This window comes from Oncorhynchus gorbuscha, linkage group LG19 (assembly GCF_021184085.1).
Source record: "Oncorhynchus gorbuscha isolate QuinsamMale2020 ecotype Even-year linkage group LG19, OgorEven_v1.0, whole genome shotgun sequence".
Taxonomy (NCBI): domain Eukaryota; kingdom Metazoa; phylum Chordata; class Actinopteri; order Salmoniformes; family Salmonidae; genus Oncorhynchus; species Oncorhynchus gorbuscha.
Window position 1 is genome coordinate 8,814,516 of NC_060191.1, and position 27,146 is coordinate 8,841,661.

Consider the following 27,146-nt stretch of genomic DNA (forward strand, 5'->3'; position numbering starts at 1 on the left):
ACTGGTGTGACCCTGTCCAGCATGCTTTCTCTTCAGTCCTCAACTGTTCTCACCCGTTCTAACCCCCTAGCTTCAGGCTGTTCAACCCCCAGCTAGACTTCCAATCCCCCCTCCTATCAACCCCTCCCTCTTTTCCTCTCTCACTCTTGTTCTCATCATGTTGTCTTTTTAGTCTCATCTCCTTTGCTTCTTCTGCTGAGAATGTGCATCTTTCCATTTACACATGCCCCTCCCCCACACGCCCAGCCCCTCCCCCTCATATCAAGTCTCACCCCCCCCCCCCCCCGCTACTCACAACAACAAAGATGAGAGATCACTTCTTCCCCTGACAAGCGGTTTCAACTCACTATTTGCATTTGAGGTTTGGTCCAACAGAATGTGTCACAAGGAGACTGAAACACATTGAGACATTGTTTTACTGTAATATAGGAGTTAACCTTTCTAACTATATCATTTAGAGCAGACTCTACTGAAACAGGACTATCAATGAACATAACACTAGCAGCATTTTAGCCAAAGACTGTTATACTAGTTGTCTAGTCCATGTTTTATAAATGCGCAATAAGCATAAAACTCAATTATATAAGGAATTGGCAACTCGTTCTAATTTGGAGAAATATGGTCGGCCATGTGATTTCAACCTCTGAACAAAGTGGATAGGCTGTTCAACCAGTTGGAGATGGACAGAAAGGTGCATTCATAACGCGTCAACTGTTCTACCTTGTTAGTTAGCAGATGGATCCAAGTTGGATAAACTTGAAATATAAAGATTAGCTGGCTACTCAATAGTACGTGGGATTGTGCTTGACAGATTGTTTATGAGACCTGTGTTCAATTTCTATAATGCCTGCTACAAGAACTTAGTCATTATTAGTGAATTGGCATTATGCATGGTTCTGGTTATGTTTGTATCAAAAAGGGGATTTTCATAGACAAACTTGAAAGCCAGATCAGTGATTATTGCAAAAAATATTAATTAGTGGATCTTATGGTTGTGGAAGGCTTATCTTTAACCTAGGTATAATCAAATCAAATTATATTTGTCACATACACGTGGTTAGCAGATGCTAATGCGAGTGTAGCGAAATGCTTGTGCTTCTAGTTCCGCCCATGCAGCAATATCTAACAAGTAATCTAACCTAACAATTTCACAACAACTACCTTATACACACAATTGTAAAAGAATGAATAAGAATATGTACATAAAAATATATGGATGAGCGATGGCTGAACGGTATAGGCAAGATGTAGTAGATGGTATAGAATACAGTATATACATATGAGATGAGTAATGTAGGGTATGAAAACATTATTTAAAATGGCTAGTGATACATTTATTACAGAATTTTTTTCATTATTAAAGTGGCTAGAAATGAGTCAGTATGTTGGCAGCAGCCACTCAATGTTAGTGATGGCTGTTTAACTTGAACTTGGCCTTGAGATTGAAAAACAGCTTCTGTCTCTCGGTCCCAGCGTTGATTCACCTGTACTGACCACGCCTTCTGGATGATAGCGGGGTGAACAGGCAGTGGCTCGGGTGGTTGTTGTCCTTGATGATCTTTATGGCCTTCCTGTGACATCGGGTGGTGTAGGTGTCCTGAAGGGCAGGTAGTTTGCCCCCGGTGATACGTTGTGCAGACCTCACTACCCTCTGAAGAGCCTTACGGTTGTGAGCGGAGCAGTTGCCGTACCAGGCGGTGATACAGCCCGACAGGATGCTCTCAATTGTGCATCTGTAAAAGTTTGAGTGTTTTTGGTGACAAGCCGAATTTCTTCAGCCTCCTGAGGTTGAAGAGGCGCTGCTGCACCTTCTTCACAACTGTGTGGATGGATCATATCAGTTTGTCCGTGATGTGTATGCCGAGGAACTTAACTTTCCACCTTCTCCACTACCGTCCCATCGATGTGGATAGGGGGCTGCTCCCTCTGCTGTTTCCTGAAGTCCACGATCATCTCCTTTGTTTTGTTGACATTGAGTGTGAGGTTATTTTCCTGACACCAGACTCCGAGGGCCCTCACCCCCTCCCTGTAGGCCGTATCGTCGTTGTTGGTAATCAAGCCTACCACTGTATGTCACGATCGTCTGAATGAGTGGACCAAGGCGCAGCGTACTTATAGTTCCACATGATTAATAAATATGAAACTCAACAGAAACAATACCGAAGAAACGTGAAGTTCTGGCCTGCTCACAGGCAGCTATGCAAAAACAAGATCCCACACAAAACAGGTGGAAAAAGGCTGCCTAAATATGATCCCCAATCAGAGACAACGATACACAGCTGCCTCTGATTGGGCACTATACCAGGCCAACATAGAAATGCAAAAACTTGAGTACCCACCCTAGTCACACCCTGACCTAACCAAAATAGAGAATAAAAATGATCTCTAAGGCACTGTAGTGTCTCTGCAAACTTGATGATTGAGTTGGAGGCGTGAATGGCCACGCAGTCATGGGTGAACAGGGAGTACAGGAGAAGGCTGAGAACGCACCCTTGTGGGGCCCCAGTCTTGAGGAACAGCGGGGTGAAGATGTTGTTTCCTACCCTGACCACCTGGGGGCGGCCCGTCAGGAAGTCCAGGACCCAGTTGAACAGGGCGGGGTCGAGATCCAGTGTAACGACGTTCGTCTGTCGAAGGAGAGTCGGACCAAAATGCGGCGTGGTAGTTACTCATGTTCTTTAATGAAAAAACAACGATACATGAAATAACTGTATATATACAAAAACAACAGAACGGAACGTGAAAACCTATACAGCCTGTCTAGTGAACACTAACACAGAGACAGGAACAATCACCCACGAAATACACAGTGAAACCCAGGCTACCTAAATATGGTTCCCAATCAGAGACAACGAGAATCACCTGACTCTGATTGAGAACCGCCTCAGGCAGCCAAATCTATGCTACACCCCTACTCAGCCGCAATCCCAATGCCTACAAAACCCCAATACGAAACACAACATTTAAACCCATGTCACACCCTGGCCTGACCAAATATATAACGACAACACAAAATACTATGACCAAGGTGTGACACCCAGGGTCTTGAGCTTAATGACGAGTTTGGAAGGTACTATGGTGTAAAATGCTGAGCTGTAGTTGATGAACAGCATTCTTACATAGGTATTGCTCTTGTCCAGGTGGGTTAGGGCAGTGTGCCGTGTGATTGCGTCGTCTGTGGACCTATTGGGGCGGTAAGCAAATTGGAGTGGGTCTAGGGTGTCAGGTAGGGTGGAGGTGATATGGTCCTTGACTAGTCTCTCAAGGCACTACATGATGACAGAAGTGAGTGCTACGGGCCGATAGACATTTAGCTCAGTTACCTTAGCTTTCTTGGGAACAGGAACAATGGTGGCCCTCTTGAAGCATGTGGGAACAGTAGACTGGGATAAGGATTGATTGAATATGTCCGTAAACACACGAGCCAGCTGGTCTGCGCATGCTCTGAGGACGCGGCTGGGGATGCAGTCTGGCCCGACAGCCTTGCAATGGTTAACACATTTAAATGTTTTACACACATTGGCCGCAGTGAAGGAGAGTCCACAGGTTTTGGTAGCGGGCCATGTCAGTGGCACTGTATTGTCCTCAAAGCGAGAAAATAATAATAATAATAATTTGTCTGGGAGCAAGACATCGTTGTACGCAACGGGGCTGGTTTTCCTTTTGTAGTCCGTGATTGACAGTAGACCCTGCCACATACCTCTTGTGTCTGAGCTGTTGAATTGCGACTCTACTTTGTCTCTATACTGACACTTAGCTTGTTTGATTGCCTTGCGGAGGGAATAGCTACACTGTTTGTATTCTGTCATGTTTCCGGACACCTTGCCCTGGTTAAACGCAGTGGTTTCAGTTTTGGGCGAATGCAGCCATCAATCCACGGTTTCTGGTTGGTGAATGTTTTAATAGATGCTTTGGGTACAACATTACCGATGCACTTGCTAATAAACTTGCTCACCGAATCATTATATTCATCAATGTTGTTGTTTGACGCTATGCGGAACATATCCCAGTCCACGTGATTGAAGCAATCTTGAAGCGTGGAATCCGAGCATGGGCACTTCCTGTTTAATTTCTATCTATAGGCTGGGAGCAACAAAATGGAGTCGTGGTCAGATTTTCCGAAAGGAGTGTGGGGGGGGGGGGCTTTATTGCGTCGCGGAAGTTAGAATAACAATGATCCAGGGTTTTGTCAACCTGGGTCGTGCATTTGATATGCTGATAAAATTAGAGGGAGCCTTGTTGTCAGATCAGCCTTGTAAAAATCCCCAGCTACAATAAATGCAACCTCAAGATATGTGGTTTCCAGTTTACATAGAGTCAAATTAAGTTATTTCAGGGCCGCCGATGTGTCTGCTTGGGGGGGGGGGGGGGGGATATATACACGACTGTGATTATGATCAAAGAGATATCTCTTGGTAGATAATGTGGTCGGCATTTGTTTGTAAGGAATTCTAGGTCAGGTGAACAAAAGGACTTTAGTTCCTGTATGTTGTTATGATCACACCACAACTCGTTAATCATAAGGCATACACCCCCGCCCTTCTTCTTACCAAAGAGATGTTTGTTTCTGTCGGCACAATGCGTGAAGAAACCAGGTGGCTGTACCAATTCTGATAACATATCCCGAGTGAGCCATGTGTCCGTGAAACAAAGGACGATACAATCTCTGATGTCTCTCTGGAAGGCAACCCTTGCTCGGTTTTCGTCTACCTTGTTGTCAAGAGACTGGACATTAGCGAGTAGTATGCTCGGGAGCGGTTGTCGATGTGCCCGTCTACGGAGCCTGACCAAAAGACCGCTGCCCCTTCTGCGGCGCCGTTGTTTTGGGTCGCCGGCTGGGATCCGATCCATTGTCCTGGGTGGTGGGCCAAACAGAGGATCCGCCTCGGGAAAGTCGTATTCCTGGTCGTAATGTTGTTGAGTTGAAGTTGCTCTTATATCCAATAGTTCCTCCCGACTGTATGTAATAAAACCTAATATTTCCTGGGGTAACAATGTAAGAAATAACACATAAAAAAACAAAATAGTCTATAGTTTCCTAAGAACGCGAAGCGTCCATCTCTGTCGGCAAAGGAAGTCCTGAATTCATTAGATTATTGCTGACTGTTTGAAATGCAGTGTATTTGACTTTAATTGTACAACAAACCCTGTTTAGAGGCAATAAAAAAATCTCTATATACTGTATATATATCATGAATCACCCACAATTAAGAAAAATAAATGTAGATATCATTTTAGATAGCCTCTCCCTCCTCAGCAGATGGAGTTAAGACATTTACATATCATCTCCATAATATAATAATAATAATAATAATAATAATAAATTACATTTGAAGAGCGCTTTTCATTTACAGATGTCAATCACAAAGCTCTTCACATTGAGTGCAGAAATTAAGAAACAGCAGTCTGGGAAGATGTCCTCAAGTAACTGTGAAATTTAATTAATCAAGATTTGACGTTTTGGAAATGATGGTTAACTGGTTAATGAAACACAGAAGCGACGGATGGGGGTTTTAGTTAAGTGAATTCTGCCACAATCACGATTAGCATTCCTCATTTGCTTCACCACTCCGAAAAATGACATGCCAGAATAAACAATATCACCAAGTCACTTCCCATCTCCACATCCTCCCACAGCCAAACGGAAGATAAACGATCAATTACAGACCAAAATTGTTCCTAAAAAGAACTGTCTGTTATGTTGTGATATTATCCAGAAGCATTTAAGATCAATCCGCAGCACGGAAGAGATAACTGTGTATGCAGCGAAAACAGAATTGTCCAGTCCTTTATTACCATAGAGGACACATGTGGCATGTCAAATAGGCAGAAATTGGATGTCTATCCAGTTATTACACACAGTATGTGTGGGTGTGTAGGAGAGTGGGGGGGGGGGGCGACTCAGTGTGTGCGTCACTAACCAGCACTATCTCCCTCTATGGTTCCCAGTTGACATTTTAAAAGCTAGAGAGAGTAAGACAGAGCTAGCTTTATGAAAACGGACAAAACCCTCGGCACGGAGAGCGAGGGAGGCGGGGATTGGGACCAACAGAGAGAGGAAGAGGGGGACAGGGTAAGAGAGGAAGGGGCTAGGCCTTTTCATTGATTTAAAATAGAAACAGGGGGAGGGAGAAGAGAGAGACAGACTGGCTACTGTATAGCATGTTCTCATGATATAACACAATTATACAGACTGAAGACAGAGATTGAGATGAAATGAGAGAGGTAAAGAATGGAAAATAAATCATTAAAAAACCTTTACAGATGTGCACGTGAATGACCTCAGTCCAGCTCCACTTTATAAATGTAGAGTACAGAACAGTCCAGCTCCACTTTATAAATGTAGGTACAGAACAGTCCAGCTCCACTTTATAAATGTAGGTACAAAAGTCTAGCTCCACTTTATAAATGTAGAGTACAGAACAGTCCAGCTCCACATTATAAATGTAGAGTACAGAACAGTCCAGCTCCACTTTATAAATGTAGGTACAGAACAGTCCAGCTCCACTTTATAAATGTAGGTACAGAACAGTCCAGCTCCACTTTATAAATGTAGGTACAGAACAGTCCAGCTCCACTTTATAAATGTAGAGTACAGAACAGTCTAGCTCCACATTATAAATGTAGAGTACAGAACAGTCCAGCTCCACTTTATAAATGTAGGTACAGAACAGTCCAGCTCCACTTTATAAATGTAGGTACAGAACAGTCCAGCTCCACTTTATAAATGTAGGTACAGAAGAGTCCAGCTCCACATTATAAATGTAGGTACAGAACAGTCCAACTCCACTTTATAAATGTAGGGTACAGAACAGTCCAGCTCCACTTTATAAATGTAGAGTACAGAACAGTCTAGCTCCACATTATAAATGTAGAGTACAGAACAGTCCAGCTCCACTTTATAAATGTAGGTACAGAACAGTCCAGCTCCACTTTATAAATGTAGGTACAGAACAGTCCAGCTCCACTTTATAAATGTAGGTACAGAACAGTCCAGCTCCACATTATAAATGTAGGTACAGAACAGTCCAACTCCACTTTATAAATGTAGGGTACAGAACAGTCCAGCTCCACTTTATAAATGTAGGGTACAGAACAGTCCAGCTCCACTTTATAAACGTAGGTACAGAACAGTCCAACTCCACTTTATAAATGTAGGGTACAGAACAGTCCAACTCCACTTTATAAATGTAGGGTACAGAACAGTCCAACTCCACTTTATAAATGTAGGGTACAGAACAGTCCAACTCCACTTTATAAATGTAGGGTACAGAACAGTCCAGCTCCACTTTATAAATGTAGGTATAGAACAGTCCAGCTCCACTTTATAAATGTAGGGTACAGAACAGTCCAGCTCCACTTTATAAATGTAGGTACAGAACAGTCCAGCTCCACTTTATAAATGTAGGTACAGAACAGTCCAGCTCCACTTTATAAATGTAGGTACAGAACAGTCCAGCTCCACTTTATAAATGTAGGTACAAAAGTCTAGCTCCACTTTATAAATGTAGGGTACAGAACAGTCCAGCTCCACTTTATAAATGTAGGGTACAGAACAGTCCAGCTCCACTTTATAAATGTAGGTACAGAACAGTCCAGCTCCACGTTATAAATGTAGGTACAGAACAGTCCAGCTCCACTTTATAAATGTAGGTACAGAACAGTCCAGCTCCACTTTATAAATGTAGGTACAGAACAGTCCAGCTCCACTTTATAAATGTAGGGTACAGAACAGTCCAGCTCCACTTTATAAATGTAGGTACAGAACAGTCCAGCTCCACTTTATAAATGTAGGTACAGAACAGTCCAGCTCCACTTTATAAATGTAGGTACAGAACAGTCCAGCTCCACTTTATAAATGTAGGTACAGAACAGTCCAGCTCCACTTTATAAATGTAGGTACAGAACAGTCCAGCTCCACTTTATAAATGTAGGTACAGAACAGTCCAGCTCCACTTTATAAATGTAGGTACAGAACAGTCCAGCTCCACTTTATAAATGTAGGTACAAAAGTCTAGCTCCACTTTATAAATGTAGGTACAAAAGTCCAGCTCCACTTTATAAATGTAGAGTACAGAACAGTCCAGCTCCACATTATAAATGTAGAGTACAGAACAGTCCAGCTCCACATTATAAATGTAGAGTACAGAACAGTCTAGCTCCACATTATAAATGTAGAGTACAGAACAGTCCAGCTCCACTTTATAAATGTAGGTACAGAACAGTCCAGCTCCACTTTATAAATGTAGAGTACAGAACAGTCCAGCTCCACTTTATAAATGTAGGTACAGAACAGCCCAGCTCCACTTTATAAATGTAGGTACAGAACAGTCCAGCTCCACATTATAAATGTAGGTACAGAACAGTCCAACTCCACTTTATAAATGTAGGGTACAGAACAGTCCAGCTCCACTTTATAAATGTAGGGTACAGAACAGTCCAGCTCCACTTTATAAACGTAGGTACAGAACAGTCCAACTCCATTTTATAAATGTAGGGTACAGAACAGTCCAACTCCACTTTATAAATGTAGGGTACAGAACAGTCCAACTCCACTTTATAAATGTAGGGTACAGAACAGTCCAGCTCCACTTTATAAATGTAGGGTACAGAACAGTCCAGCTCCAATTTATAAATGTAGGTACATAACAGTCCAGCTCCACTTTATAAATGTAGAGTACAGAACAGTCCAGCTCCACTTTATAAATGTAAGTACAGAACAGTCCAGCTCCACTTTAGAAATGTAGGTACAGAACAGTCCAGCTCCACTTCATAAATGTAGAGTACAGAACAGTCCAGCTCCACTTTATAAATGTAGAGTACAGAACAGTCCAGCTCCACTTTATAAATGTAGAGTACAGAACAGTCCAGCTCCACTTTATAAACGTAGAGTACAGAACAGTCCAGCTCCACATTATAAATGTAGAGTACAGAACAGTCCAGCTCCACTTTATAAATGTAGGTACAAAAGTCTAGCTCCACTTTATAAATGTAGGTACAAAAGTCCAGCTCCACTTTATAAATGTAGGTACAGAACAGTCCAACTCCACTTTATAAATGTAGGTACAGAACAGTCCAGCTCCACTTTATAAATGTAGGGTAAAGAACAGTCCAGCTCCACTTTATAAATGTAGGTACAGAACAGTCCAGCTCCACTTTATAAATGTAGGTACAGAACAGTCCAGCTCCACTTTATAAATGTAGGTACAGAACAGTCCAGCTCCACTTTATAAATGTAGGTACAGAACAGTCCAGCTCCACTTTATAAATGTAGGTACAGAACAGTCCAGCTCCACTTTATAAATGTAGGTACAGAACAGTCCAGCTCCACTTTATAAATGTAGGTACAGAACAGTCCAGCTCCAATTTATAAATGTAGGTACAGAACAGTCCAGCTCGACTTTATAAATGTAGGTACAGAACAGTCCGGCTCCACTTTATAAATGTAGGTACAGAACAGTCCAGCTCCAATTTATAAATGTAGGTACAGAACAGTCCAGCTCCACTTTATAAATGTAGGGTACAGAACAGTCCAGCTCCACTTTATAAATGTAGGTACAGAACAGTCCAGCTCCACTTTATAAATGTAGGGTACAGAACAGTCCAGCTCCACTTTATAAATGTAGAGTACAGAACAGTCCAGCTCCACTTCATAAATGTAGAGTACAGAACAGTCCAGCTCCACTTTATAAATGTAGAGTACAGAACAGTCCAGCTCCACTTTATAAATGTAGAGTACAGAACAGTCCAGCTCCACATTATAAATGTAGAGTACAGAACAGTCCAGCTCCACTTTATAAACGTAGAGTACAGAACAGTCCAGCTCTACATTATAAATGTAGAGTACAGAACAGTCCAGCTCCACTTTATAAATGTAGGTACAAAAGTCTAGCTCCACTTTATAAATGTAGGTACAAAAGTCCAGCTCCACTTTATAAATGTAGGTACAGAACAGTCCAACTCCACTTTATAAACGTAGGTACAGAACAGTCCAACTCCACTTTATAAATGTAGGGTACAGAACAGTCCAACTCCACTTTATAAATGTAGGGTACAGAACAGTCCAACTCCACTTTATAAATGTAGGGTACAGAACAGTCCAACTCCACTTTATAAATGTAGGGTACAGAACAGTCCAGCTCCACTTTATAAATGTAGGTATAGAACAGTCCAGCTCCACTTTATAAATGTAGGGTACAGAACAGTCCAGCTCCACTTTATAAATGTAGGTACAGAACAGTCCAGCTCCACTTTATAAATGTAGGTACAGAACAGTCCAGCTCCACTTTATAAATGTAGGTACAGAACAGTCCAGCTCCACTTTATAAATGTAGGTACAAAAGTCTAGCTCCACTTTATAAATGTAGGGTACAGAACAGTCCAGCTCCACTTTATAAATGTAGGGTACAGAACAGTCCAGCTCCACTTTATAAATGTAGGTACAGAACAGTCCAGCTCCACTTTATAAATGTAGGTACAGAACAGTCCAGCTCCACTTTATAAATGTAGGTACAGAACAGTCCAGCTCCACTTTATAAATGTAGGTACAAAAGTCTAGCTCCACTTTATAAATGTAGGTACAAAAGTCCAGCTCCACTTTATAAATGTAGAGTACAGAACAGTCCAGCTCCACTTTATAAATGTAGGTACAGAACAGTCGAGCTCCACTTTATAAATGTAGGTACAGAACAGTCCAGCTCCACTTTATAAATGTAGGTACAGAACAGTCCAGCTCCACTTTATAAATGTAGGTACAGAACAGTCCAGCTCCACTTTATAAATGTAGGTACAAAAGTCTAGCTCCACTTTATAAATGTAGGTACAAAAGTCCAGCTCCACTTTATAAATGTAGAGTACAGAACAGTCCAGCTCCACTTTATAAATGTAGAGTACAGAACAGTCCAGCTCCACTTTATAAATGTAAGTACAGAACAGTCCAGCTCCACTTTATAAATGTAGGTACAGAACAGTCCAGCTCCACATTATAAATGTAGAGTACAGAACAGTCCAGCTCCACTTTATAAATGTAGAGTACAGAACAGTCCAGCTCCACTTTATAAATGTAGAGTACAGAACAGTCCAGCTCCACTTTATAAATGTAGAGTACAGAACAGTCCAGCTCCACATTATAAATGTAGAGTACAGAACAGTCCAGCTCCACATTATAAATGTAGAGTACAGAACAGTCTAGCTCCACATTATAAATGTAGAGTACAGAACAGTCCAGCTCCACTTTATAAATGTAGGTACAGAACAGTCCAGCTCCACTTTATAAATGTAGAGTACAGAACAGTCCAGCTCCACTTTATAAATGTAGGTACAGAACAGTCCAACTCCACTTTATAAATGTAGGTACAGAACAGTCCAGCTCCACTTTATAAATGTAGGGTAAAGAACAGTCCAGCTCCACTTTATAAATGTAGGTACAGAACAGTCCAGCTCCACTTTATAAATGTAGGTACAGAACAGTCCAGCTCCACTTTATAAATGTAGGTACAGAACAGTCCAGCTCCACATTATAAATGTAGGTACAGAACAGTCCAACTCCACTTTATAAATGTAGGTACAGAACAGTCCAGCTCCACTTTATAAATGTAGTGTACAGAACAGTCCAGCTCCACTTTATAAATGTAGGTACAGAACAGTCCAACTCCACTTTATAAATGTAGGTACAGAACAGTCCAGCTCCACTTTATAAATGTAGGTACAGAACAGTCCAGCTCCACATTATAAATGTAGAGTACAGAACAGTCCAGCTCCACTTTATAAATGTAGAGTACAGAACAGTCCAGCTCCACTTTATAAATGTAGAGTACAGAACAGTCCAGCTCCACTTTATAAATGTAGAGTACAGAACAGTCCAGCTCCACATTATAAATGTAGAGTACAGAACAGTCCAGCTCCACATTATAAATGTAGAGTACAGAACAGTCTAGCTCCACATTATAAATGTAGAGTACAGAACAGTCCAGCTCCACTTTATAAATGTAGGTACAGAACAGTCCAGCTCCACTTTATAAATGTAGAGTACAGAACGGTCCAGCTCCACTTTATAAATGTAGGTACAGAACAGCCCAGCTCCACTTTATAAATGTAGGTACAGAACAGTCCAGCTCCACATTATAAATGTAGGTACAGAACAGTCCAACTCCACTTTATAAATGTAGGGTACAGAACAGTCCAGCTCCACTTTATAAATGTAGGGTACAGAACAGTCCAGCTCCACTTTATAAACGTAGGTACAGAACAGTCCAACTCCATTTTATAAATGTAGGGTACAGAACAGTCCAACTCCACTTTATAAATGTAGGGTACAGAACAGTCCAACTCCACTTTATAAATGTAGGGTACAGAACAGTCCAACTCCACTTCATAAATGTAGGGTACAGAACAGTCCAGCTCCACTTTATAAATGTAGGGTACAGAACAGTCCAACTCCACTTTATAAATGTAGGGTACAGAACAGTCCAGCTCCAATTTATAAATGTAGGTACAGAACAGTCCAGCTCCACTTTATAAATGTAGGGTACAGAACAGTCCAGCTCCACTTTATAAATGTAGGTACAGAACAGTCCAGCTCCACTTTATAAATGTAGGGTACAGAACAGTCCAGCTCCACTTTATAAATGTAGAGTACAGAACAGTCCAGCTCCACTTCATAAATGTAGAGTACAGAACAGTCCAGCTCCACTTTATAAATGTAGAGTACAGAACAGTCCAGCTCCACTTTATAAATGTAGAGTACAGAACAGTCCAGCTCCACATTATAAATGTAGAGTACAGAACAGTCCAGCTCCACTTTATAAACGTAGAGTACAGAACAGTCCAGCTCCACATTATAAATGTAGAGTACAGAACAGTCCAACTCCACTTTATAAATGTAGGTACAGAACAGTCCAGCTCCACTTTATAAATGTAGGTACAGAACAGTCCAGCTCCACTTTATAAATGTAGGTACAGAACAGTCCAACTCCACTTTATAAATGTAGGTACAGAACAGTCCAACTCCACTTTATAAATGTAGGGTGCAGAACAGTCCAACTCCACTTTATAAATGTAGGGTACAGAACAGTCCAGCTCCACTTTATAAATGTAGGGTACAGAAAAGTCCAGCTCCACTTTATAAATGTAGGGTACAGAACAGTCCAGCTCCACTTTATAAATGTAGGGTACAGAACAGTCCAGCTCCACTTTATAAATGTAGGTCCAGAACAGTCCAGACACTAAGGATTGACCAATAAGGTATACTGATAGAGATAGAGAATGACAGACAGAAAGGATAGACCAATAAGGTATACTGATAGAGATAGAGAATGAGGATAGACCAATAAGGTATACTGATAGAGATAGAGAATGACAGACAGAAAGGATAGACCAATAAGGTATGCTGATAGAGATAGAGAATGACAGACAGAAAGGATAGACCAATAAGGTATACTGATAGAGATAGAGAATGACAGACAGAAAGGATAGACCAATAAGGTATACTGATAGAGATAGAGAATGAGGATAGACCAATAAGGTATACTGATAGAGATAGAGAATGAGGATAGACCAATAAGGTATACTGATAGAGATAGAGAATGACAGACAGAAGGGATAGACCAATAAGGTATACTGATAGAGATAGAGAATGACAGACAGAAGGGATAGACCAATAAGGTATGCTGATAGAGATAGAGAATGACAGACAGAAGGGATAGACCAATAAGGTATACTGATAGAGATAGAGAATGACAGACAGAAGGGATAGACCAATAAGGTATACTGATAGAGATAGAGAATGAGGATAGACCAATAAGGTATGCTGATAGAGATAGAGAATGACAGACAGAAGGGATAGACCAATAAGGTATGCTGATAGAGATAGAGAATGACAGACAGAAGGGATAGACCAATAAGGTATACTGATAGAGATAGAGAATGACAGACAGAAGGGATAGACCAATAAGGTATACTGATAGAGATAGAGAATGAGGATAGACCAATAAGGTATACTGATAGAGATAGAGAATGACAGACAGAAGGGATAGACCAATAAGGTATACTGATAGAGATAGAGAATGACAGACAGAAGGGATAGACCAATAAGGTATGCTGATAGAGATAGAGAATGACAGACAGAAAGGATAGACCAATAAGGTATACTGATAGAGATAGAGAATGACAGACAGAAAGGATTGACCAATAAGGTATACTGATAGAGATAGAGAATGAGGATAGACCAATAAGGTATACTGATAGAGATAGAGAATGAGGATAGACCAATAAGGTATACTGATAGAGATAGAGAATGAGGATAGACCAATAAGGTATACTGATAGAGATAGAGAATGAGAATAGACCAATAAGGTATACTGATAGAGATAGAGAATGACAGACAGAAGGGATAGACCAATAAGCTATGCTGATAGAGATAGAGAATGAGGATAGACCAATAAGGTATACTGATAGAGATAGAGAATGACAGACAGAAGGGATAGACCAATAAGGTATGCTGATAGAGATAGAGAATGACAGACAGAAAGGATAGACCAATAAGGTATACTGATAGAGATAGAGAATGAGGATAGACCAATAAGGTATACTGATAGAGATAGAGAATGACAGACAGAAAGGATTGACCAATAAGTGTATACTGATAGAGAAAAGGATATGGAACAGATGAGAGATGGCGTTTGTTAGAGAGATCGACAGATGAAGGGAGGTTATGGTAGTAGAGGGAGAGGGGGGTCAGAGATCATGGAAAGATGAGGTAAGGATTGAGATTAATACAATGATTGATTGGTCGTGCTAAAGTCCCACTCAAGGAAGAGGGTTTTTTCATCACCTTCATATTTTTTCTCATTTCATTTCTCCCTCTGTCCTCCTATCTTTCAATCTGTTCATCATTTTGCCAATACCCTCTCACATCACTCTCTTTCATCTGCATCCATCTGTGTCTGACTCTCTCCCACCTCTTTCTCTTATGCACTCACTCACTCACTCACTCACTCACTCACTCACTCACTCACTCACTCACTCACTCACTCACTCACTCACTCACTCACTCACTCTTGCCTCTCTCTCTCTCCCTCCTCTTTTTCTTCCTCAAATGATTGGTAAACCTACAGAATTCTCTGACACATCTGTGTGTCTGTCTGTCTGCCACACACCCAACAGACCTCTATCTAAACACTGTGTCCTCCTCTTCTCCCCCACCATCCTCCTTTCCCCCAGGACGCAATTACTGTGTTCCCTTGGACTCCAACTAATTATCGTAAAACTCCCACGAATAAATAAGGAATAAAGATAGTGAGTGAGAGAGGGAAGAAGAGCTAAGTAAATAAATAAATAAATGTGTATGCTAATCCGTGACGCAGACTTTTGCGTACAGACGGACAGAAGCCTGTCAGCGCTAGTGTGTCTCCTCTCCTCGCTCTTCACACTGTGACACACACCCACACCCAAACAAACATTTAGTAAGGCGTTGGTGAGTAGAAAAGGACCAAACAGGTCAGACATAACACAGCTGCTAGTGTTAGTCAGTCACTTATAACACTGTAATGATTCTCCTCAGGATAAACACTACTTCCTCCAGCCAGCCAGACGGTGTTTCTGATTACAGCACAAACTGACCAATATATATATATTTTTTTACCTTTATTTAACTAGGCAAGTCAGTTATGAACAAATTCTTATTTTCAATGACGGCCTACTGAACAGTGGGTTAACTGCCTGTTCAGGGGCAGAGCGACAGATTTGTACCTTGTCAGCTCGGGATTTGAACTTGCAACCTAGTCCAATGCTCTAACCACTAGGCTACCCTGCCACCCCATATTACTGGCTGATTTGATTTTTAGCAGCATGCAGCCCACGCTGCAAGCATAAACCCCTACCGCTCCAACACACACACCACTCTTACACACACACACACACACACACACACACACACACACACACACACACACACACACACACACACACACACACACACACACACACACACACACACACACACACACACACACACACACACACACACACACCACTCTTACACACACACACCACTCTTACACACACACACACACACACCACTCTTACACACACACGCCACTCTTACACACACACACCACTCTTACACACACACACACACACACACACACCGCTCTTACACACATAGACAGCTCCTACATACACACACACACCTCCTACACACACACACAGCTCCTACATACACACACACTCCTCTTACATACACACACACTCCTCCTACACACACACACACACATACACACACACACATACACACACACACACTGCTCCCACACACACACTGCTCACACACACACACACGCACGCACGCACGCACGCACGCACGCACACACACACACACACACACACACACACACACACACACACACACACACACAAAGCTCCTACACACACAGCTCCCTCACACAATGTTCCTACACATTCAGACACAACTCATACACACACACACTGCTCCTACACACACACACACTCCTCACACACACTGCTCCTACATACACATACAAACCCCCACCACACCTACACACACCCCCCTCTTACTCACATACAGCCCTCATATTCACATACACACACAGCCACCCCTCACACATCTTTCCACAGGGTGCTGTTTCTTGGGGATAATTATACGTGCTTCAACACCTGCATTGCTTGCTGTTTGGGGTTTTAGGCTGGGTTTCTGTACAGCACTTTGAGATATCAGCTGATATACGAAGGGCTATATAAATACATTTGATTTGATTTGATTGCAGTTTAGAGTGCTGATACCACTTTCAAACTGAATAATAGCCACACACACACCCTCAGGAATGGGAGCGTCCCAGTTTTAATAAGAGAACAGCACCGGGGAGAGGTGTGGAGAGGAGTGGAGACAGTTGAATGACACTTACAGGTTGATGTGCGTTGAGTAAGGCAAAACTAGAAACCTCAAAGGCTTTGATGAAAATCGAGTCTGGATAGGGAGTTGATAGTGTACTCATTGACTGTGTGAGCAGTGATGATCACAGCTGCAGAAACTCTAGAGATTACAGCAGCTACAGGGAGTTGAATAGGCCTTGTCTGCGTGGCATTCAGCAGTAATGTAACCTGCTCCAGGCTAACATATACCCTGGCAGAACATCTGGTTTGGTTACAACAACAGTACTGAGAGTATAGTAGTAATAATAGGTGGGTGCTTATATTTGTGTGTATTAATACACATACACTACCGTTCAAACGTTTGGGGTCACTTAGAAATGTCCATGTTTTTGAAAGCACATTTTCTTGTCAATTAAAATATCAAATTGATCAGAAATAGTGTAGACATTGTTAATGTTGTAAATTAATATTGTAGCTGGAAAAGGCAGATTTTTAATGGAATATCTTCATAGGCGGCTCACCTCTCACAGTTCTGGGCGACTTTAACCTCCCCACGTCTACCTTTGACTCTTTCCTCTCTGCCTCCTTCTTTCCACTCCTCTCCTCTTTTGACCTCACCCTCTCACCTTCCCCCCCTACTCACAAGGCAGGCAATACGCTCGACCTCATCTTTACTAGATGCTGTTCTTCCACTAACCTCATTGCAACTCCCCTCCAAGTCTCCGACCACTGCCTTGTATCCTTTTCCCTCTCGCTCTCATCCAACACCTCCCACACTGCCCCTACTCGGATGGTATCGCGCCGTCCCAACCTTCGCTCTCTCTCCCCCGCTACTCTCTCCTCTTCCATCCTATCATCTCTTCCCTCCGCTCAAACCTTCTCCCACCTATCTCCTGATTCTGCCTCCTCAACCCTCCTCTCCTCCCTCTCTGCATCCCTTGACTCTCTATGTCCCCTATCCTCCAGGCCGGCTCGGTCCTCCCCTCCCGCTCCGTGGCTCGATGACTCATTGCGAGCTCACAGAATAGGGCTCCGGGCAGCCGAGCGGAAATGGAGGAAAACTCGCCTCCCTGCGGACCTGGCATCCTTTCACTCCCTCCTCTCTACATTTTCCTCCTCTGTCTCTGCTGCTAAAGCCACTTTCTACCACGCTAAATTCCAAGCATCTGCCTCTAACCCTAGGAAGCTCTTTGCCACCTTCTCCTCCCTCCTGAATCCTCCGCCCCCTCCCCCCTCCTCCCTCTCTGCAGATGACTTCGTCAACCATTTTGAAAAGAAGGTCGACGACATCCGATCCTCGTTTGCTAAGTCAAACGACACCGCTGGTTCTGCTCACACTGCCCTACCCTGTGCTCTGACCTCTTTCTCCCCTCTCTCTCCAGATGAAATCTCGCGTCTTGTGACGGCCGGCCGCCCAACAACCTGCCCGCTTGACCCTATCCCCTCCTCTCTTCTCCAGACCATTTCCGGAGACCTTCTCCCTTACCTCACCTCGCTCATCAACTCATCCCTGACCGTTGGCTACGTCCCTTCCGTCTTCAAGAGAGCGAGAGTTGCACCCCTTCTGAAAAAACCTACACTCGATCCCTCCGATGTCAACAATTACAGACCAGTATCCTTTCTTTCTTTTCTCTCCAAAACTCTTGAACGTGCCGTCCTTGGCCAGCTCTCCCGCTATCTCTCTCTGAATGACCTTCTTGATCCAAATCAGTCAGGTTTCAAGACTAGTCATTCAACTGAGACTGCTCTCCTCTGTATCACGGAGGCGCTCCGCACTGCTAAAGCTAACTCTCTCTCCTCTGCTCTCATCCTTCTAGATCTATCGGCTGCCTTCGATACTGTGAACCATCAGATCCTCCTCTCCACCCTCTCCGAGTTGGGCATCTCCGGCGCGGCCCACGCTTGGATTGCGTCCTACCTGACAGGTCGCTCCTACCAGGTGGCGTGGCGAGAATCTGTCTCCTCACCACGCGCTCTCACCACTGGTGTCCCCCAGGGCTCTGTTCTTGGCCCTCTCCTATTCTCGCTATACACCAAGTCACTTGGCTCTGTCATAACCTCACATGGTCTCTCTTATCATTGCTATGCAGACGACACACAATTAATCTTCTCCTTTCCCCCTTCTGATGACCAGGTGGCGAATCGCATCTCTGCATGTCTGGCAGACATATCAGTGTGGATGACGGATCACCACCTCAAGCTGAACCTCGGCAAGACGGAGCTGCTCTTCCTCCCGGGGAAGGACTGCCCGTTCCATGATCTCGCCATCACGGTTGACAACTCCATTGTGTCCTCCTCCCAGAGCGCCAAGAACCTTGGCGTGATCCTGGACAACACCCTGTCGTTCTCAACTAACATCAAGGCGGTGGCCCGTTCCTGTAGGTTCATGCTCTACAACATCCGCAGAGTACGACCCTGCCTCACACAGGAAGCGGCGCAGGTCCTAATCCAGGCACTTGTCATCTCCCGTCTGGATTACTGCAACTCGCTGTTGGCTGGGCTCCCTGCCTGTGCCATTAAACCCCTTCAACTCATCCAGAACGCCGCAGCCCGTCTGGTGTTCAACCTTCCCAAGTTCTCTCACGTCACCCCGCTCCTCCGTTCTCTCCACTGGCTTCCAGTTGAAGCTCGCATCCGCTACAAGACCATGGTGCTTGCCTACGGAGCTGTGAGGGGAACGGCACCTCAGTACCTCCAGGCTCTGATCAGGCCCTACACCCAAACAAGGGCACTGCGTTCATCCACCTCTGGCCTGCTCGCCTCCCTACCACTGAGGAAGTACAGCTCCCGCTCAGCCCAGTCAAAACTGTTCGCTGCCCTGGCCCCCCAATGGTGGAACAAACTCCCTCACGACGCCAGGACAGCGGAGTCAATCACCACCTTCCGGAGACACCTGAAACCCCACCTCTTTAAGGAATACCTAGGATAGGTTAAGTAATCCCTCTCACCCCACCCCCCCTAAGTTTTAGATGCACTATTGTTAAGTGACTGTCCCACTGGATGTCATAAGGTGAATGCACCAATTTGTAAGTCGCTCTGGATAAGAGCGTCTGCTAAATGACTTAAATGTAAATGTAATGTAAATGCGTACAGAGGCCGTTGTGTTAGTTAATCCAAGTTTATCATTTTAATACGCTAATTTATCATTAGAAAACCCTTTTGCAATTATGTTAGCATAGCTGAAAACTGTTGTTCTGATTAAAGAAGCAATAAAACTGGCCTTCTTTAGACTCGTTGAGTCTCTGGAGCATCAGCATTTGTGGGTTTGATTACAGGCTCAAAATGGCCAGAAACAAAGAACTTTCCTCTGAAACTCGTCAGTTTATTCTTGTTCTGAGAAATGAATGCGATTCCATATGAGAAATTACCAAGAAACTGAAGATCTCGTACAATGCTGTGTACTACTCCCTTCACAGAACAGTGGAAACAGGCTCTAACCAGAATAGAAAGAGGAATGGGAGGCCCCGGTGCACAACTGAGCAAGAGGACAAGTACATTAGAGTGTCTAGTTTGAGAAACAGACGCCTCACAAGTCCTCAAATGGCAGCTTCATTAATAATATATAATAATAATAATATATGCCATTTAGCAGACGCTTTTATCCAAAGCGACTTACAGTCATGTGTGCATACATTCTACGTATGGGTGGTCCCGGGGATCGAACCCACTACCCTGGCATTACAAGCGCCATGCTCTACCAACTGAGCTACAGAAGGACCACACATTAAATAGTACCCGCAAAACACCAGTCTCAACGTCAACAGTGAAGATGCGACTCCGGGATGTTGGCCTTCTAGGCAGAGTTGCAAAGAAAAAGCCATATCTCAGACTGGCCAATAAAACGAAAACAGACACAGAGGAACTGTGCCTAGAAGGCCAGCATCCCTGAGTCACCTCTTCACTGTTGACGTTGAGACCGGTCGTGTATGTGAATTGGAAATGTGTTTTTTGCCTATCCCAACTCCCCCTGCACTTGGCCAGGGTCTGCCATTATCAACCCTGGAGCAATCGGGGTTAAGTGCCTTGCTCAAGGATACATCGCTAGTTTATTCACCTTGTCAGCTCAAGGATTTGAACTAGCGACCTTTCGCTTATGAGCCCAATGCTCTACTGCCCTATACTGTAAACAGTGTGAAATGACTATGAGACCTTGGGGGCAAAAGTCACTTACAGAATGGATCAGGTTTGGTGTTTGTGGTATATGGCCAAGATACTCTGCTCTAAGCTAATGTACTATAGGTTTAGTGTGCTGGCAGTACAGTATTGAAGCAGGGCTTGGATAGAAGCCCTGACAGGCTTAGATAAGCTTTATTATTGTGGAGGGGTTGGGTGTCCCTTAGGCTGGGGAGTGGGGAGATGGGGGGCTGGAGACTGGATGGGGGCTGAAGGGCTGGGTAGTGGGGGAGATGGGGGGACTGGAGACCAGATGGGGGCTGGGGGGCTGAAGGGCTGGGGAGTGGGGAGATGGGGGGGCTGGAGACTGGATGGGGGGCTGAAGGGCTGGGTAGTGGGGGAGATGGGGGGACTGGAGACCAGATGGGGGCTGGGGGCTGGGGAGTGGGGACTGGAGACTGGATGGGGGCTGAAGGGCTGGGTAGTGGGGGAGATGGGGGGACTGGAGACCAGATGGGGGCTGGGGGGCTGAAGGGCTGGGGAGTGGGGAGATGGGGGGCTGGAAACTGGATGGGGGCTGAAGGGCTGGGTAGTGGGGGAGATGGGGGGACTGGAGACCAGATGGGGGCTGGGGGCTGAAGGGCTGGGGAGTGGGGACTGGAGACTGGAAGGGGGCTGAAGGGCTGGGTAGTGGGGGAGATGGGGGGACTGGAGACCAGATGGGGGCTGGGTAGTGGGGGAGATGGGGGACTGGAGACCAGATGGGGGGCTGGGGGGCTGAAGGGCTGGGTAGTGGGGAGATGGGGGGCTGGAGACTGGAATGGGGGCTGAAGGGCTGGGGAGTGGGGAGATGGGGGGGCTGGAGACTGGATGGGGGCTGAAGGGCTGGGTAGTGGGCGAGATGGGGGGACTGGAGACCAGATGGGGGCTGGGGGCTGAAGGGCTGGGGCGTGGGGAGATGGGGGGCTGGAGACTGGAAGGGAGGCTGAAGGGCTGGGTAGTGGGGAGATGGGGGGACTGGAGACCAGATGGGGGCTGGGGGCTGAAAGGCTGGGGAGTGGGGAGATGGGGGGGGCTGTAGACTGGAAGGGGGCTGAAGGGCTGGGTAGTGGGGGAGATGGGGGGACTGGAGACCAGATGGGGGGCTGGGGGCTGAAGGGCTGTGGAGTGGGTAGATGGGGGGCTGGAGACTGGAAGGGGGCTGAAGGGCTGGGTAGTGGGGGAGATGGGGGGACTGGAGACCAGATGGGGGCTGGGGGCTGAAGGGCTGGGGAGTGGGGGAGATGGGGGGACTGGAGCTGGATGGGGGCTGGGGAGTGGGGAGATGGGGGGACTGGAGACCGGATGGGGGCTGGGGAGTGGGGGAGATGGGGGCTGAGGACTGGATGGGGAGCTGGGGAGTGGGGGAGATGGGGGGACTGGAGACCGGATGGGGGCTGGAGCTGAAGGGCTGGGAGGCTAGGGAGTGGGGGATATGGGGGGACTGGAGACCGGATGGGGGCTGGGGGCTAAAGGGCTGGGAGGCTGGGGAGTGGGGGAGATGGGGGAATTGAGACCAGATAGGGGGCTGGGGAGTGGGGGAATTGAGACCAGATGGGGGACTGGGGAGTGGGGGAATTGAGACCAGATGGGGGCTGGGGGCTAAAGGGCTGGGAGGCTAGGGAGTGGGGGAGATGGGGGGACTGGAGTCCAGATGGGGGGCTGGGGGCTAAAGGGCTGGGAGGCTAGGGAGTGGGGGAGATGGGGGGACTGGAGACCAGATGGGGGGCTGGGAGCTAAAGGGCTGGGAGGCTAGGGAGTGGGGGAGATGGGGGGACTGGAGACCGGATGGGGGCTGGGGAGTGGGGGAGATGGGGGCTGGAGACTGGATGGGGGGCTGGGGAGTGGGGGAGATGGAGGGACTGGAGACCGGATGGGGGCTGGAGCTGAAGGGCTGGGAGGCTAGGGAGTGTGGGAGATGGGGGGACTGGAGACCGGATGGGGGGCTGGGGGCTAAAGGGCTGGGATGCTAGGGAGTGGGGGAGATGGGGGGACTGGAGACCGGATGGGGTGCTGGGGAGTGGGGGAGATGGGGGGCTGGAGACTGGATGGGGGCTGGGGAGTGGGGAGATGGGGGGACTGGAGACCGGATGGGGTGCTGGGGAGTGGGGGAGATGGGGGTTGGAGACTGGATGGGGGGCTAGGGAGTGGGGGAGATGGGGGACTGGAGACCGGATGGGGTGCTGGGGAGTGGGGGAGATGGGGGCTGGAGACTGGATGGGGGCTGGGGAGTGGGGGAGATGGGGGGACTGGAGACCGGATGGGGGCTGGGGGCTAAAGGACTGGGAGGCTAGGGAGTGGGGGAGATGGGGGGACTGGAGACCAGATGGGAAGCTGGGGGCTAAAGGGCTAGGATGCTAGGGAGTGGGGGAGATGGGGGGACTGGAGGCCGGATGGCGGGCTGGGGCTGAAGGGCTGGGAGGCTAGGGAGTGTGGGAGATGGGGGACTGGAGACCGGATGGGGGCTGGAGCTGAAGGGCTGGGAGGCTAGGGAGTGTGGGAGATGGGGGGACTGGAGACCGGATGGGGGGCTGGGGGCTAAAGGGCTGGGATGCTAGGGAGTGGGGGAGATGGGGGGAATTGAGACCAGATGGGGGCTGGGGAGTGGGGGGAATTGAGACCAGATGGGGGACTGGGGAGTGGGGGGAATTGAGACCAGATGGGGGGCTGGGGGCTAAAGGGCTGGGAGGCTAGGGAGTGGGGAGATGGGGGGACTGGAGTCCAGATGGGGGGCTGGGGGCTAAAGGGCTGGGAGGCTAGGGAGTGGGGGAGATGGGGGGACTGGAGCTGGATGGGGGGCTGGGGAGTGGGGAGATGGGGGGACTGGAGACCGGATGGGGGGCTGGGGAGTGGGGGAGATGGGGGCTGAGGACTGGATGGGGAGCTGGGGAGTGGGGGAGATGGGGGGACTGGAGACCGGATGGGGGCTGGAGCTGAAGGGCTGGGAGGCTAGGGAGTGGGGGATATGGGGGGACTGGAGACCGGATGGGGGCTGGGGGCTAAAGGGCTGGGAGGCTGGGGAGTGGGGGAGATGGGGGGAATTGAGACCAGATGGGGGCTGGGGAGTGGGGGGAATTGAGACCAGATGGGGGACTGGGGAGTGGGGGGAATTGAGACCAGATGGGGGGCTGGGGGCTAAAGGGCTGGGAGGCTAGGGAGTGGGGGAGATGGGGGACTGGAGTCCAGATGGGGGCTGGGGGCTAAAGGGCTGGGAGGCTAGGGAGTGGGGGAGATGGGGGGACTGGAGACCAGATGGGGGGCTGGGGGCTAAAGGGCTGGGAGGCTAGGGAGTTGGGGAGATGGGGGGACTGGAGACCAGATGGGGGCTGGGAGCTAAAGGGCTGGGAGGCTAGGGAGTGGGGGAGATGGGGGGACTGGAGACCGGATGGGGGGCTGGGGAGTGGGGGAGATGGGGGGCTGGAGACTGGATGGGGGGCTGGGGAGTGGGGGAGATGGAGGGACTGGAGACCGGATGGGGGCTGGAGCTGAAGGGCTGGGAGGCTAGGGAGTGTGGGAGATGGGGGGACTGGAGACCGGATGGGGGCTGGGGGCTAAAGGGCTGGGATGCTAGGGAGTGGGGGAGATGGGGGGACTGGAGACCGGATGGGGTGCTGGGGAGTGGGGGAGATGGGGGCTGGAGACTGGATGGGGGCTGGGGAGTGGGGGAGATGGGGGGACTGGAGACCGGATGGGGTGCTGGGGAGTGGGGGAGATGGGGGTTGGAGACTGGATGGGGGGCTAGGGAGTGGGGGAGATGGGGGACTGGAGACCGGATGGGGTGCTGGGGAGTGGGGGAGATGGGGGGCTGGAGACTGGATGGGGGCTGGGGAGTGGGGGAGATGGGGGGACTGGAGACCGGATGGGGGCTGGGGGCTAAAGGACTGGGAGGCTAGGGAGTGGGGGAGATGGGGGGACTGGAGACCAGATGGGAAGCTGGGGGCTAAAGGGCTAGGATGCTAGGGAGTGGGGGAGATGGGGGGACTGGAGGCCGGATGGCGGGCTGGGGCTGAAGGGCTGGGAGGCTAGGGAGTGTGGGAGATGGGGGGACTGGAGACCGGATGGGGGGCTGGAGCTGAAGGGCTGGGAGGCTAGGGAGTGTGGGAGATGGGGGACTGGAGACCGGATGGGGGCTGGGGGCTAAAGGGCTGGGATGCTAGGGAGTGGGGGAGATGGGGGGACTGGAGACCGGATGGGGTGCTGGGGAGTGGGGGAGATGGGGGCTGGAGACTGGATGGGGGCTGGGGAGTGGGGGAGATGGGGGGACTGGAGACCAGATGGGAAGCTGGGGGCTAAAGGGCTGGGATGCTAGGGAGTGGGGGAGATGGGGGGACTGGAGGCCGGATGGCGGGCTGGGGGCTAAAGGGCTGGGAGGCTAGGGAGTGGGGGAGATGGGGGGACTGAAGACCGGATGGAGGGATGGAGAATGAAGATTAAGGAATTGGCCCGGTGACAGCCTGTATTACTACATAGGACTGATTATAGTCCTATGTATAATCAGTCCTACACACGCACGCACGCACGCACGCACGCACGCACGCACGCACGCACGCACGCACGCACGCACACACGCACACACACACACACACACACACACACACACACACACACACACACACACACACACACACACACACACACACACACACACACACACACACACACACACACACACACACACCTCTCCCTCACACACACCTCTCCCTCACACACACCTCTCCCTCCCTCACACACACACAGACAGACAAACACACACGCCTCTCTCTCCCACACACACGAACCGAGCGGGTCAAGCTCCTGTGGTTCAAAAGCTCAGTGTATTATCATAAGGAGCAGTCTAATTCCCCCTCTACTTCAATTAGGCCTTTTCTAATCTTTATTAACATTACCATTATACATAATGACATCATCAGATGACCTTTTCCACACACGGCAAAACACACACGTGTCACACACATAGCTATGTAGTTAGAATCCCCCTCTCCTACTCTAGCCCCCATCTATACCCCCTTTTCAACCCCTCACTCTTAATCCCCATCCTCATCCATCTCCATGGAGACTGGCGCCTGGCAACAGCTGGAGGAGAGCAGTTGCCGCGGCGACGTAAACACTCTCTCCCTGTCTCAGAGGTGATGTCATCGTGTCCTGGATGGCGATGGCAGAGAGAGAGAGAGATATTATGGGATTTCCTTATGATGCAGGAAAAACTAAATGGAGAACACTGAATAATTTGTTATAAATGTGTTGTACATTTAACCTTTGGAGTGCTGTCCATTTCATGTTTTATCTTACGAGGATCCAACCTCTTCGATGGTGCAACACCCATTCATTTTGTAGGAGGACTTCAGAGTGAGCAGGTTGTTCCTCATTTCCTGTCCTCATGGCTGGCTAGGCGTTAAGCACTCTCCCTCTCCTTATCCCCTCTATCTATCCCTTTACACACGGGACACGCTCTATCGTTCATCTTCATTTAACAACATAACCCTGTTTGTGTGTTACACTCCTCCGCGCACACTCTCCCCCTTTCAAACATGTCCTACACTCTCCATCTTCCCTTCCATCCCTCCATCTCCTTTATCTTTCTGTCACCCTCTCCTCCGCCTCCTCCCACCTCCCCCGCTCCAATCATCCCTGAGTAATGCTGACTGCCACCAGCATGACCGACCAACAACCCCCAGCACTTACAACGTACACACATACACACCACACACACACACACTCTGACGCACAGACACCACTCACACATATAACACAGCACATACTCTACAGTACTTGTAGGGTGAACACAATCAAACACACACACACACACACACACACACACACACACACACACACACACACACACACACACACACACACACACACACACACACACACACACACACACACACACACACACACACACACACACACACACACACACACACACACACACACACACACACACAGTTCATTTTAAGCATATTCAGAGTACTTGTAGAGTGAACACAATCCAACAGACAGACAGAGACACACAGTGAGGTCATAGAGTACAGCTCATGGGGTACATACACTGTAAGTATACTGTGTCCCAGCCATGACCCTTTCTCCCACTGGGGTCAAGCACACAC

At 47.6% G+C, this 27,146-nt stretch overlaps 1 protein-coding gene across 1 annotated transcript; it reads right to left on the reverse strand.

Moving 5' to 3' along the window:
* Window positions 1–21,223: 21,223 nt before the first annotated feature.
* On the reverse strand, window positions 21,224–26,405 carry LOC124005977 (extensin-like). The gene is made up of 9 exons (XM_046315625.1): window positions 26,340–26,405; window positions 24,415–24,928; window positions 23,864–24,054; window positions 23,495–23,593; window positions 23,127–23,396; window positions 22,825–23,008; window positions 22,335–22,524; window positions 21,511–22,234; window positions 21,224–21,412 (listed from the first exon to the last, which is right to left on the reverse strand). The coding sequence occupies exons 1-9, from the start codon at window positions 26,403–26,405 to the stop codon at window positions 21,224–21,226; spliced, it is 2,427 nt and encodes an 808-aa protein (XP_046171581.1).
* Between the last annotated feature and the right edge of the window lie 741 nt (window positions 26,406–27,146).

Bases quoted from the DNA above. Each gene is read 5' to 3' on its own strand.
- LOC124005977 (XM_046315625.1), bottom strand. From the start codon at position 26,405: ATGAGGAACAACCTGCTCACTCTGAAGTCCTCCTACAAAATGAATGGG. The intron at 24,055-24,414 runs GTCCCCCCATCT...CCCACTCCCCAG, and splicing joins AGCCCCCCATCCGGTCTCCA to CCTCCCAGCCCTTTAGCCCC. The intron at 23,397-23,494 runs GTCTCCAGTCCC...CCCACTCCCTAG, and splicing joins TCAGCTCCAGCCCCCATCCG to CATCCTAGCCCTTTAGCCCC.